Genomic DNA, 12,970 nt, shown 5'->3' with positions numbered 1-12,970 from the left:
GAGTGGGTAGCCTATCCTCCTCCAGGGGATCTTCCAGATCCAGGGATCGAACCCATGTTTCCTGAATTGCAGGATTCTTTTACCACTGAGCCACCTGGAAAGTCCAGAGTTACCATGTAAAAGTGAAAGTTGCTCAGTCATGTCCTACTCTTTGTGTCCCCATGGACTGTAGCCAGTCAGGCTCCTCTGTCCATGGAATTCTCCAGCCAAGAATACTGGAGTGGGTAGCCTATCTGTTCTCCAGGGAATCTTTCTGACCCAGGAATCAAACCGGGGTCTCCTGCATTGCAGGTGGATTCTTTACCAGTTGAGCTACCAGCCATCTGAACTACCAGGGAAGTCCCTGAGCTACCATATGACCCAGCAATTCTATTCCTAGGTTTATCCTTGAGAAAAATGAAAACATATATCCATACAAAGACTTGCACATGAATGTTTATAGCAGCATTATTCCTAATAACCCCAAAGTGGAAACAACCCAAATGTCTATCTGTGGATGAATGGATAAGCAAAATGCAGTATTAGCCACACTGTGGAGTATTATTCAGCTATAAAAAGGAATTAAATTCAGACTTATGCTACAAATGCATGAACCTTGAAAACACCATGCTAAGTAAAAGAAACCAGACACAAAGCACCACATACTATATGATGACATTTATATGAAATATCTAAAATAAGCAAACTCATAAAGACAGAAAGCAGATTAGTGGTTGCTGGGGGAGATGGGGGGGACATGGGAACAACTGCTAATGGGTTGGGGTTTTGGAGGAAAGGGTCATAAAAATATTCTAAAACTGACAGTGGTGATGGCTGTACAACTCTGAATATACTAAAACCTATTGGACTGTCTATTCTAAAGGGGTTAATTTTACAATGTGAGAATTACACATCAATAAAAATTTTAATACAGTGATGAATATTGTAAGGTGTGAGTAAGAAATCAGGAAATGAGGAAAGAATAATAAGAAACCTGGAGGATCCTTGGTGGCAGAGAATAAGAATCCCCTACCAGTGTGGGAGATATGGGTTTGATCCCTGGTCCAGGAAGATCCCACATGTTGTGGAGCAACTAAGCCTGTGTTTAGTCCATGCTCTGCAACAAGAGTAGTCAACACAATGAGAAGCCCGCGCACTGCAATGAAGAGTTGCCCCCGATCAACACAATTAGAGAAAGCCTCCATGCAGCAAGGGAGACCCAGCACAGCCAAAAAAAAAAGGAAACCTGGAAATAATGTGCTTTAAGTCTTGCTGGCTCTTATTCCCCCAAATCTGAACTCATTCTCCTGTGTGTTGTCATTACACTTCGTCTCTTTACCTCCTGATTCTCCCTTTCCCCCCGACTAGTCCCCCATAAACTAGATTCAATCCCATGTGGTGCCCTTATCATTACATTTTCCCTCGACAGCCACTATTCATGGCCCACTCTGCTCCTGTTTGACTATTACCTGCAGAAAAAGGTTTAGCTCACACTCACCTTGGATTCAGCCTTCTCTCAACAGATTTCCTGCAACTCCCCAACTCCACACCCTTGACTCCAGCCAGCCTCCATGGCTTTTCCCAGCCCTGGATGCCCATACCTTTTCCCAGCCCTGGATGCCCATACCTTTTCCCACACAAACTCCAGATTGTTCTAATTTCTGTGCATTTGCTTGAGCACTCCTTCCTGCCTAGAATGTCCTTCCCTACCACCCTGTCCAATCAACCCCACCACTTTTCACAGCCAATATCAAGTCCCATCCTCCCCCAAAGGGTTTTTCCAGTTCCCAAGGCCCAGAAGAATCTCATCTCCAAACCCGCATCTGGTAAAGCTGTGTGTCACACAGGACATGCCATTTTACACCACCTTTTCTGTTCTTATCTGTATACGCCACATACATCTGCCTTGTCTCTCTGTGTGAACTGCAATCCCATGTATGACTCCTTTATAACTCTTAAAGTTCTTATTAAGATATGCGCTCTATCTTAATAAGGGGACAGGGATTATGTCCTTTCACTAGGTACCCCAATATCAGTCTAGTTCTTCAATCTGAATTACGTATCTAACAAATAACTGTGATGTTATTGCTGTAAAAGTTGCTTGAAGAAATTCAACTGGCTGACAACTCCGAGAGTCCTTGGCAGCCTGCTGGCTGTTGTGCTGAATGTTTAGTGATGTGGGTTCTGGGGTTGGGCTACCTGGAGTCAAATCTCACCACTGTTATTTATTAGCTCTGTGTCTGTGTATAAGTTACTGAACCTCTCTGAGCCTCTTTCAGTTCAGTTCAGTCGCTCAGTCTGTCCGACTCTTTGTGACCCCATGAATCACAGCACACCAGGCCTCCCTGTCCATGACCAGCTCCCGGAGTTTACCCAAACTCCTGTCCATCGAGCCGGTGATGCCATCCAGCCATCTCATCGTCTGTCGTCCCCTTCTCCTCCTGCCCCCAATCACTCCCAGCATCAGGGTCTTTTCCAATGAGTCAATTCTTCACATGAGGTGGCCAAAGTATTGGAGTTTCAGCTTCAGCATCAGTCCTTCCAGTGAACACCCAGGACTGATCTCCTTTAGGATGGACTGGTTGGATCTCCTTGCAGTCCAAGGGAGCCTCTTTACCTATCTATAAAATACAAATAGTTCCTATCTTCAAGTTACGTTGGATGGATTAAATGAAGCAGGGCTTGCAAAGTGCTTGACACTAAGCACTCACTTCCTAGGTGAGGCAGTGATAAAGAATCTGCCTGCCAAGTGTGAGACCCAAGAGAAGTGGGTTTGATCCCTGGGTCATAAGAACCCCTAGAAGAGGAAATGGCAACCTACATCAATATTCTTGCCTGGAGAATTCCATGAACAGAGGAGCCTGGCAGTCCACGGGGTCCCAAAGAGTGGGACACAACTGAGCACAGGACACACACACACACACACACAAACTGTTACTATATAGTTCCATATAGTTAGAACCCTATATGGAACAACTGATTGGTTCAAGATTGAGAAAGAAGTACTACAGGGCTGTCTGTTGTCACCCTGTTTGTTTAACCTATACGTTGAACACATCATGAGAAATGCCAGGCTGGATGCGTTACAAGCTGGAATTAAGAGAGGAGGGAGAAACATCAACAACCTCAGATATGCAGATAATACCGCTCTAATGGCACAAAGTGCTGCTGCTGCTAAGTCGTGTCAGTCGTGTCCGACTCTGTGTGACCCCATAGACGGAAGCCCACCAGGCTCCCCCGTCCCTGGGATTCTCCAGGCAAGAACACTGGAGTGGGTTGCCATTTCCTTCTCCAAATGGCACAAAGTGAGGAGGAACTAAAGAGTTTCTTGATGAGGGTGAAGGAGGAGAATGAAAAGCAGGTTTAAGACTAAATATATTAAAAACAAAACAAAACCCCAGATCATGGCATCTGGCCCCATTATTGCATACCAAATAGAAGTGGGGAAAAGGTGGAAGTAGTGACAGATTTCCTTTTCTTGGGCTCCAAAATCACCGCAGATGGTGACTGCAGCCGTGAAATCAGAAGACGGTTACTTTTGGGCAGGAAAGCGATGACAAACCTAGATGGTGTGTTGAAAAGCAGAGACGCTACTCTGCCAACAGAGATCCGTACAGTCAGGCTATAGTCTTCCCAGTGGTCACATAGGGTTGTGAGAACTGGTTGGTAAAGAAGGCAGACCAAAGAACTGGTGTCTTTGAACTGTGTGCTGGAGAAGACTCCTGATAATCCCTTGGACAGCAAGGACATCAAACCAGTCAATCTTGAGGGAGATCAGCCCTGAATACTCACTGGAAGGACTGATGCTGAAGCTGAAGCTTCAGTACTTTGGTCATTTGGTGTAAACAGCTGACTCACTGGAAAAGTCCCTGATGCTGGGAAAGATCGAGGGCAGAAGGAGAAAAGGGTATCAGAGGATGAGATGGCTGGATGGTATCATCAATGCAATGAATATGGACTTGGGCAAACTCCGGAGATGTTGAGGGACAGGGAGGCCTGGTGTGCCACAGTCCGTGGGGTCACAAAGAGTCAGACACAACTGGGCAACTGAACAATAATAACATCCAGTTACTGGGCTTCCCTGATGGCTCAGATGGTAAAGAAACGGCCTGCAAAGCAGGATTTGATCTCTGAGTTTGATCTCTGGGTTGGAAAGATTCCCCAGGAGAAGGGAATGGCTACCCATTCCAGTATTTTTGCCTGGGAAATCCCATGGACAGAGGAGCATAGTGGGCTCCAGTCCATGGGGTCACAAAGAGCCAGACATTACTGAGCAACTAACACTTTCACATTTCAACGCTAATATATTGTTAATGCTGTGAACACCACACGTCCAGAATCTAGTTCCTTTAGTTATACAGATTCAGAAATCTAATCTTATTATAGGGTGATCTAGATCAGATGAAACCCTTTCTCCCTAGCCATGCTCTTAAGAGTCCAGGAATTCAAGCAGCTTATCTAGAAAGGGAAATAGTTCTTCAGTGGTCTCTATCCACATTTGTTATCCCAGGCATGCCCTTCTCAAGAGTGAAATACCTGAAATGCTGTCCGGTACACACAGAACAAAGATTAGGGGCACGTGGAGGGAATACATTTCCAGACTGTGACAGAACAGTCTCGGGGCACTTGGACTGAGACCAGAAGCCCTTCAGCCACCAGACAGGACAACTTACAGTAGCCATTAGCAAGGATACCGGTTACCTTGCCTGACTCACAAAGAAGTGACTCAGTAAATATTTAACCAAATGCATTCCTCAGGCAGGACAAGTTTCACATCATCTAGTCCTTACTCCTTTCCCCTCCCTGTCTAGATTCTGGGCAGAAAAACTCCTCCAGGCAGGATACCATTCATTGGATCACAATTTTGCTTAAGTAAGTCATGTTTCAACACCCAGATGAAGACAGTGTGATGAATTACGGAAATGCTCTCATCAGTAATGTTGACACATCTTCTAGAGGCCCTTCCCTATCTGCTGCAAATGTAACAGTGACAATTATCCCCATTCCCCCGGGGCTCAGCCACATTTTCTCTTTACTGCCTGGAACCCTGACCCTCTGAACAGAGGTAACCCTCCAGAAAGGTGATTATCCTATTGCTAAATTTGTTGTTTCTGTGTTTTGTGGGCTTCCCCACCCCCATATAAAATATAGTGTTGCCCTGACAATTTCAGTGTGTAGCTCTTCAGACAAGCAGGTATATGAGGTGGCCAGATCTACAAATTTCCCTCAGAGTTAAACCCATCTCCTCCGAGCAGTTCCTGAGGCAAAGGCACTTGAGCCAGGTGAAAAATCGAGTAAACCCATCCATCCCCACCCATCAAAGCTCCAGGGAACTCTTGCCCTGGACTGGTCGCGAGGAGCAGGCGGACTGGTGGGTGCTGGGGTGAGTCTCGAGGGAAGGAAAACAGTCACCTCGGTTTCCTGCCTTGGATGAAGGTGGCAGAATTCCAGTTGCTCCCTAACCTGGCTCCATCTCATAACCCTCAGATAAAATGCCCCATCACTTCCCTTTCCCCCAAGGTTTTAAGAAATCAGTAGGGAAAGGATTCCGAACTCCAATCAAAAGGTGCTTTTAGGGCTTTCCTGGTGGCTCAGTGGTAATAAATCAGCTTGCTAAAGCAAGAGACATAGGTTCGATCCCTGATCTGGGACGGTCCCACATGCCGCAGAGCAACTAAGCCCGTGCACCACAACATTTGAGCACAGGGGCAACTACTGAGCCCACGTGTTCAACTACTGAAGCCTGCTCACCTACAGCCCGTGCTCCGCAACAAGAGAAGCCTCTGCCATGAGAAGCCTGTGCACCGTAGCTAGAGAGCAGTCCTCGGCTCGCCTCAACTAGAGAAAAGCCTAGTCCAGCAATTAGGGTCCAGCAACGGACCCAGTGCAGCCAAAAAATAAATATTTAATTTTTTTAAAAGGTGTTTTATCTCTCTTGCTCACCCCTGTGGGAATCCCAAGATTTATCTCTGTAGCCCACCCGATGACCCCACTCATGTGATTCTTTTCCAAGAAAACACTCTGAGTATTTCTTTGGAATACCCAAGGAGTGGGAGTGTCCATGGAGAGCCTTACAGGAGTTGATTTAACTTCTTCAAGTCTCACAAGGGTACTGCCAGCTATATGAGTCTCTCCTCTCTTAACATCCTCCCCCATAATATTTCCACAAGCTGTAACCTGGCACGCCTGTTCTTGGAAGCCAGAAATATGACAAATATTCAGATAAGCCAATGGAATTTAAAGCACACGTTCATCGTTTTGCTGGTAAGGACTGAAGTGCAATGCTTTATGTTAGGTGTGCCTTCCTCAAAAGTGCTTAGAATTTCGTATCCAGCATATCAGGAGATACTGAGTTTCTATTTGGGGAATGCATGAACAAATCCTGTTTTAATGTACTGTGACATCTTCATTCTAAAAGGAATATTATGATAAGTATTAAATGTAAAGAACTTTATATACCTTAAAAAAATTTTTTTTTCATGTTTAAGGAGTTTAAAGCAAGGTTAACCTTTAATTTTAACCTTTTTTTTTTTTTTTAAGTTCAACCTTTTTTTTCCCCCAATGTGTAATGAAAGTGAAAAAAAAAAAAAAGCTTGAGGTTTGGAGTTAGGCTTGTTTTTGGAATTCCACTTCTGGCATATTCTGAAGATAATAATGTATAATTTAAGGATGCATGATGATTTAATGAGGGAACCATGACATTCCTGGCATGTTGGTGGGGTATGGGCATGGGAGAGAGGTGGTATTCCTCCCACTCGGTACACCATCCACCTTCATGCCAAGGTTTGGGGTCCTTGTAATTCTCGGTATAGACTTACTCACTGGTTACTCACTTCAGAGGCCAGAGGAAGGGGGAGCAGGCCGCCGCGTACCTCTGATCAGCCTGGGTTCCTCCCTCTTGCCATGTCCCAGTTTAGCCTTCTCACATTAGGATACTTTTGAGAAATGTGCTTTTCCATATTAAATGCTATTTTGGATCTCACATGCTAGTATCATCAGAGCCTCCCTCGAGAAGGCTCTAACAGACCTGAGATACCTTAAGTGCAACAAAACTCTTAGCAACTCGTGAAGATTTCCAAGCCTCCGAAACTGGCAAGAGTTTTGGGGAAAGCACAGGGAAATTTGTTCATCGCATGATTAATCCTGGGTGGACTGGTCTGGGAAAAAGCACATGTGGGTTTTCAGCAAGGAGCAGCCTGCAGAATTTCACGAAATAAACGATCTCATGGAGTGGTCTGTGTACATGTCTTGGATGAAAGTTCAGAGTGAAGATGGGGCCTGTCAGTGGAGGAAAATACCAGATGTGTGGACCACTGAGCTCCTTTAAATCCACTAACATCTCAAGAGACCCAGAGGACATCTCAACCCAGAGGACCAGATTGTACAACTGAACCAGATTTTAACTTTAGAAGAGGAAAGCCCAGGAGGGAGTAGACTCCTAAGAGAAGGATAATAAAATTCATCACCATAATTACCCCTAGCTCAGCTCCCCAACAAGAGCCCACAATGGCTACAGCTCAAAGAAGTTATTCATCCATATTCAAGTTGCCTCACTCATTATCCTCAGACAAAACCCCTCCTGGGCCTCAACTCTGCCAGCAACCCAGTAACTCTGCATTGACACACAGCCCCTGGGGACGGGGCCAGGGTGCTTCAGTCTTTCCCAATCGAGTTGCTATTACTAGAAGTGGCTGGTTTTTCAGCCACGACTATTTCTTTTTATTATTACTTATTTTTAGAGTACCTTTGATATTCAGAATTGGCTTAAAGATAATTACAGCTAAACTCTTCCCCCGGGCAAGGGGGTTGCAGGGGAGGGGGGGAGGCTGGGGGAGGGGAGAGGATGCCACCCAGTGGCCCTCTTTCCTGAGCAGAGCTGGGATGAGGCTCAATTTGGGGGGCCCTCCCACATCTTGCCCTGCTGAACACAAAATGGTGTCATTTGCACAGTCTGGCCAAAAAGGATATGTAACTGAAATGCAGAGCCATGCATGTCGCTCTGGAGAGAGAAGCTCCAAAGACAGGACCACCATGAATAGCTTACCACCCAGCAAAAAGAGGGCTTCCCACCTAGATGGCACAGGGGTAAAGAATCTGCCTGCCAATGCAGGAGATACAGGAGATGCGAGTTCAATCCCTGAGTCCGGAAGATCCCTGAGGAGGAAATGGCAACCTGCTCCAATATTCTTGCCTGGGAAATCCCATGGACAGAGGAGCCTGCTGGGCTACAGTCCATGGGCTGACAAAACAGTTGGATACAACTGAGCACACACGCACGCACAGCACAGAGAGAACCTCAATCTCCACGAAGCAGACTGCGCGGCACAGGGAAACACACCGTCAATCACTTCACTGGCCTGGAGCTGGGTATTATTGTCTTTGTGTGGAGGCCTCCTTCATGCCCCTCCCTTCAAGCAGGATTCCTCTGGCTCCAGGCCTACCTCCACCCTCAATTTGGAAAATGTAAAAGAGTTTCATTTCCTCCACCTTCAACTCCCTACTTAGCTTGCAATGCCTTCAACCAATATTCAGTGAGCAACTACTAAGGGCCGGATATTGTTTGGCCCTGGGGATCAAGGTGAAGACACAGCTGTGTCCACAGGAGCTTATATTCTGCTGTGGAAACATCAAAATAAAGACCCAGGAAAAAGACAACACTGACCAATGTGACTGGAGGCTACCAACACAGCAGCAAGGGGCAAAAGGAGGAGAGGTAGAAGAGGGAAGAAGGAGGAGGAGATTATGCGAGCGATGGGCAAGCAGTGTCCGCATTCTCAGATCTAGAGAAGTGAAGGTCTAAGGAGTCACCAACACGTGGTCACTGACACTGTGGCCAAGTTCCACACGTGGCCCCAAAGGAACTTAAACATCAGTGTTAATAATGGGCCACTCCCTCATGCACTCGGGACCCTCCGGTTCAGTCCTTACCCCCACACACTATCCTCTTCACAGAGGATAACGAATCCCCACTGATGGGGTCCTGAGTGTGTCCAACGTGCTGTCTTACAGACTGGCAGTCCCCAGAGGGAGGCCGTCGCTGCACAGGGATATCCCACCCTCATCCCCGACCCTCACAATTCTGTGGGGCCAGTACTTCTGAGGCCATGAGCATGCCTCCAATACACAGCCCTGCAGAAAATCCCAGCGCCGCCAGTGGAAGGCGCCCGGCTGCTAGCCTTCTATCTGTCTCTCGGGAGCCAGCAAGCGTTGGCAGAAGGTGGGTCGCCCCCGAGGGACCCTGCTCCCCACCTGCTACCTGTGGATTCGGGGTCTTTCCCTGGCACCCCGCTCAGCTCTTTGCCTGGTACCTGGCACCGGCTAAGCCTCCGTCTCTCCTTCTCCCGGGGCCTCCAGACTCCTGCGCGCACACTGCTCCCCCTGGCAACCTCACATTCCAGGCCCCGGCAACCCGCAAGTCCCGGCTCGCTCGTCCCCACCAGCTAGCTGCTCGAGGAGCTCCGCCCGCTGGCCTTACCTCCTTCTGCCAGGACCCAGAACGATGCGCTTCCCAAAATGAAGAACAGAACTGGCACCTTCCACATTTTTCTTAGCTGACTTGTTCTTTGGGGTGGGGGGCCGAGCAGCTAGTTTCTGGACTGGGGGAAAGATGAAAAAGCTCCGTAGCCAGGGGCCTTCCCTTGATGGAGCGCGAGAGTAGGGCCTGGAAAACGGGGAGCAGAAGTCCCGGCGCGGGAGGGGTCCCCAAGTTCCTTCGCTCGCAAAAGCTGCCGGAGGAGCAAACTTTGCAGTTGGGAACTTTCGGATCGGAGTCAGCATTTATCTCTCCCGACGAGGGCGAGGGCGGGGAGAGCCCGCGCGCTAAGGTGGTCCCAGTCTCGGGTTCGCTAGGACCGCCCCCTGCCTGGGTTTGGCCAGCGCGAAAACGATGACCTCAGGCCAGGTTTAAAGTTACAAGGCCACAGCTGCGGGGGCTGCTAGGACCCGCCGATGGGTCCCCGCAAAGTTGGCTTCTATTTGTTCCCCAACAAGAGGGAAAGGGGGAGCATGCAATAAGCGATTTTGGGGGGGGGGTAATTTTTAAACTGTATTTATTATTCTATCTCTCTCTTTTTAAGAGTAAGGCACGAGCTTGGGTTTTTCTTCTTATAAGAAGTAAACTGTTTCTTGTGTGGCCAGTCATTTTAGCACCAAGAATGGGATTGTTCTTGTAAATATTGAATTTGATGGCATTAAAAAAAAAAAAAAAGCGGCCGTCCTCCTGTGGGTGGGCCAGAGGCGGTTCCCACTAGTAAATTGCGCCCTTGTCTGGGGGCTGGGAGCGGGCGGGCTCTGGCTGGCGTAGGGGGTGCATACCTAGAGAGCTGGCTGGGAGCTTGGCAGGCTCGTGGGATTCGGCAGTTGTGGGGAAAATGCAGAGCTCGCGATCCAACCTCTCCCTACTTTGGTTACAGCGCTGCGGGGCTGAGGCCCAGGACAGACCCGCGCAGTCAGTCGGTGGAGCGCCACAGCCCAAGGGTGTCAAAGGGACCCATCAGGTCACCAACCTGTGGACACTTCCAGCTGGATCTCGTCCCTTTTAATCCCGGACCTTGATCCCCTAATCCTCATTTTACTGGTTCTGATCTCAGGTACTGGATGTTAACAAGAAGAAGAGAATTTGTTTTATTTCCTTTCGAACTCTTGGAATTAAATCTTTATTTTTCTCTTAAGGGGAGGCGTTGGAAAGGTGGTCCACTCCCAGATGCCATAAATTCCATTCAACGAAAAGAGCCAGAAGATGAATGCCCCAAAGCTCCATCCTGGGGTGAAAATTGTTTTTTTTCAGATCCTTAGGAGAAGGGGAACCCCTTGATTCCAAATTTACTTTGTCATAAGAATCATACTGGGAGATTGTAATCAGACCCGTAGGGAATTCCTGAGGCAGAAACCCCAAGAATGTTTAGTAAAAGGAGCCCCAGGCAGCCCTCCTCAAACACCTGTGACCCAGTCAATCACTGTTAGAATGTTGTAAAGCTTCCTGGGGAAATTCTGGATTTCTAACAATCTCCCAGGTGAAGTCTTATCCTGGGGCTCTCAGATAGGCGCTGACACCTGAAATAAGGAGAGGAAGAGACCCTGGAGAGTGCAGGGGTTGGAAACAAAGAGAAAACTGTAGATAGGGTAATCTGAACTAACTTCCCCATCATGTTCGTGCCTTTTATTGGTGTGATTGCATTCATTTCAGTTCAGTCACTCAGTCCTGTCCAACCCTGTGACCCCATGGACTGCAGCACTCCAGGCTTCTCTGTCCATCACCCCCTCTTGGAGCTTGCTCAAACGCATGGCCGTCGAGTGGGTGATGCCATCCAACCATCTCATCCTCTGTCCTCCCCTTCTGCCTTCACTCTTTCCCAGCATCAGGGTTTTTTCCAGTGAGTTGGCTCTTTGAATCAGGTGGCCAAAGTATTGGAGTTTCAGCTTCAGCATCAGTCCTTCCAATGAATATTCATATTCAGGACTGATTTCCTTTAGGATTGACTGATTTGATCTCCTTACAGTCTAAGGGACTCAAGCGTCTTCTCCAACACCACAGTGCAAAAGCATCAATTCTTCAGGGCTCAGCTTTGTTTATAGGCCAACTCACATCCATACATGACTACTGTAAAAACCATAGCTTTTACTGGATGAACCTTTGTCGGCAAAGTAATATCTCTGCTTTTTAATATGCTGTCTAGGTTAGTCATAGCTTTTCTTCCAAGGAGCAAGCGTTTTTAATTTCATGGCTGTAGTCACCATCTGCAGTGATTTTTGGAGCCCCCCCAAAATAAAATCTGTCACTGTTTCCATTGTTTCCCCATTTATTTGCCATCAAATGATGGGACTGTATGCCATGATCTTAGTTTTTTGAATGTTGTTTTAAGCCAGCTTTTTCACTCTCTTCTTTCACTTTAATCAAGAGGCTCTTTAGTTCTTCTTTGCTTTCTGCCATAGTGTGGTGTCATCTGCATATCTGAGGTTACTAATAGTTCTCCCAGCAATCTTGATTCCAGCTTGTGCTTCATCCAGCCTGGCATTTCACATGATGTACTCTGCATAGAAGCTAAATAAGCAGAGTGACAATATACAGCCTTGACGTTCTTTTTGAATCAATTTTTAACCAGCCTGCCTGGATCTTCCTGGATCAGGGATCAAATCCGTGTCTCCTGCGTTGGCAGGCAGATTCTTTACCACTGAGCCACCAGGAAAGCCCCAGATTCCTACATTCTTGTGAAACAAATTGAGCTCTTAGAGTGGTAACTGGCGAGATAACAGTGACTTTTAACCAGAAACTCTGGGACCTTAGGAATTATCTCTTTTAACCTCAAGATATCCTTTGCACTAAGAACACTGATAATACCCATTTTACATCCAAGGAAACAGATTTTCAAAGTAGTATGGTTTCCCAAGGGGCTTCCAAAGCCAGTGTGCATCAGATTTGCCTGGTTAAGATTAAGATGCTGGGGGGAAAAAAATTAAGACCCTGAGAGCCAGACCCCCGCTCTAAGAGTTTCTGACACACAGTTTGGGGTTCTCCCTGAGAATTTGCCTTTCTAATAAGTTCTCAGGCCCCACTTGGAGATCCACTGATTTAGAGACCACACAGATTGTCCCGGTCTCCTGGAATGACTGGTGGAGCCACCATCCTTCTGTTGCAGGACCTGAACCTGTTGGGTAGTGTGCTCTCTTGCTTAAGGATCTGGAAAGAGAGGTCTGTAAGTCACTTCTAAGGAGTGGGAGCCTCTCCCGCAGCCTCAGGTGGGGACCCAAGATGCAGAAGGAGCAGAGTCAGAGCCCTCAGCCTGGGACCCTCCTCCCTGAGGGTTGCTGGAGAATGAGTGTTAGGATCACTGCTGTGCCCTGTGTTCCCTGAGGCCTCTGCACAGTCTCAGGGCAGCAGGCATAGCTTCCTTGGGAAGACTTCTCAGCCTCTTCTCTTGCTTCTCAACACATATGGCTCCAGAGGTGAGATATAAATGATATTAAAGGCACCTCTGTGACTCAGGGATAAATG

At 47.4% G+C, this 12,970-nt stretch overlaps 1 protein-coding gene across 1 annotated transcript in view; it reads right to left on the bottom strand.

Moving 5' to 3' along the window:
* PDPN (podoplanin) overlaps positions 1–9,802 on the bottom strand; it is a 34,444-nt gene extending 24,642 nt beyond the window's left edge. The window contains exon 1 of the mRNA XM_055419244.2: positions 9,455–9,802. Within this exon, the coding sequence (XP_055275219.2) occupies positions 9,455–9,521 (67 nt within the window). The 5' untranslated portion in view covers positions 9,522–9,802. The remainder of the gene's footprint in view (positions 1–9,454) is intronic.
* Positions 9,803–12,970: the final 3,168 nt, after the last annotated feature.

Source organism: Moschus berezovskii, chromosome 17 (genome assembly GCF_049115385.1).
Source record: "Moschus berezovskii isolate FMDL1 chromosome 17, NW_MosBer_1.0, whole genome shotgun sequence".
Lineage (NCBI taxonomy): Eukaryota > Metazoa > Chordata > Mammalia > Artiodactyla > Moschidae > Moschus > Moschus berezovskii.
Note: the sequence above shows the minus strand (reverse complement) of the source record. Positions and strands in the feature narration are given on the sequence as shown.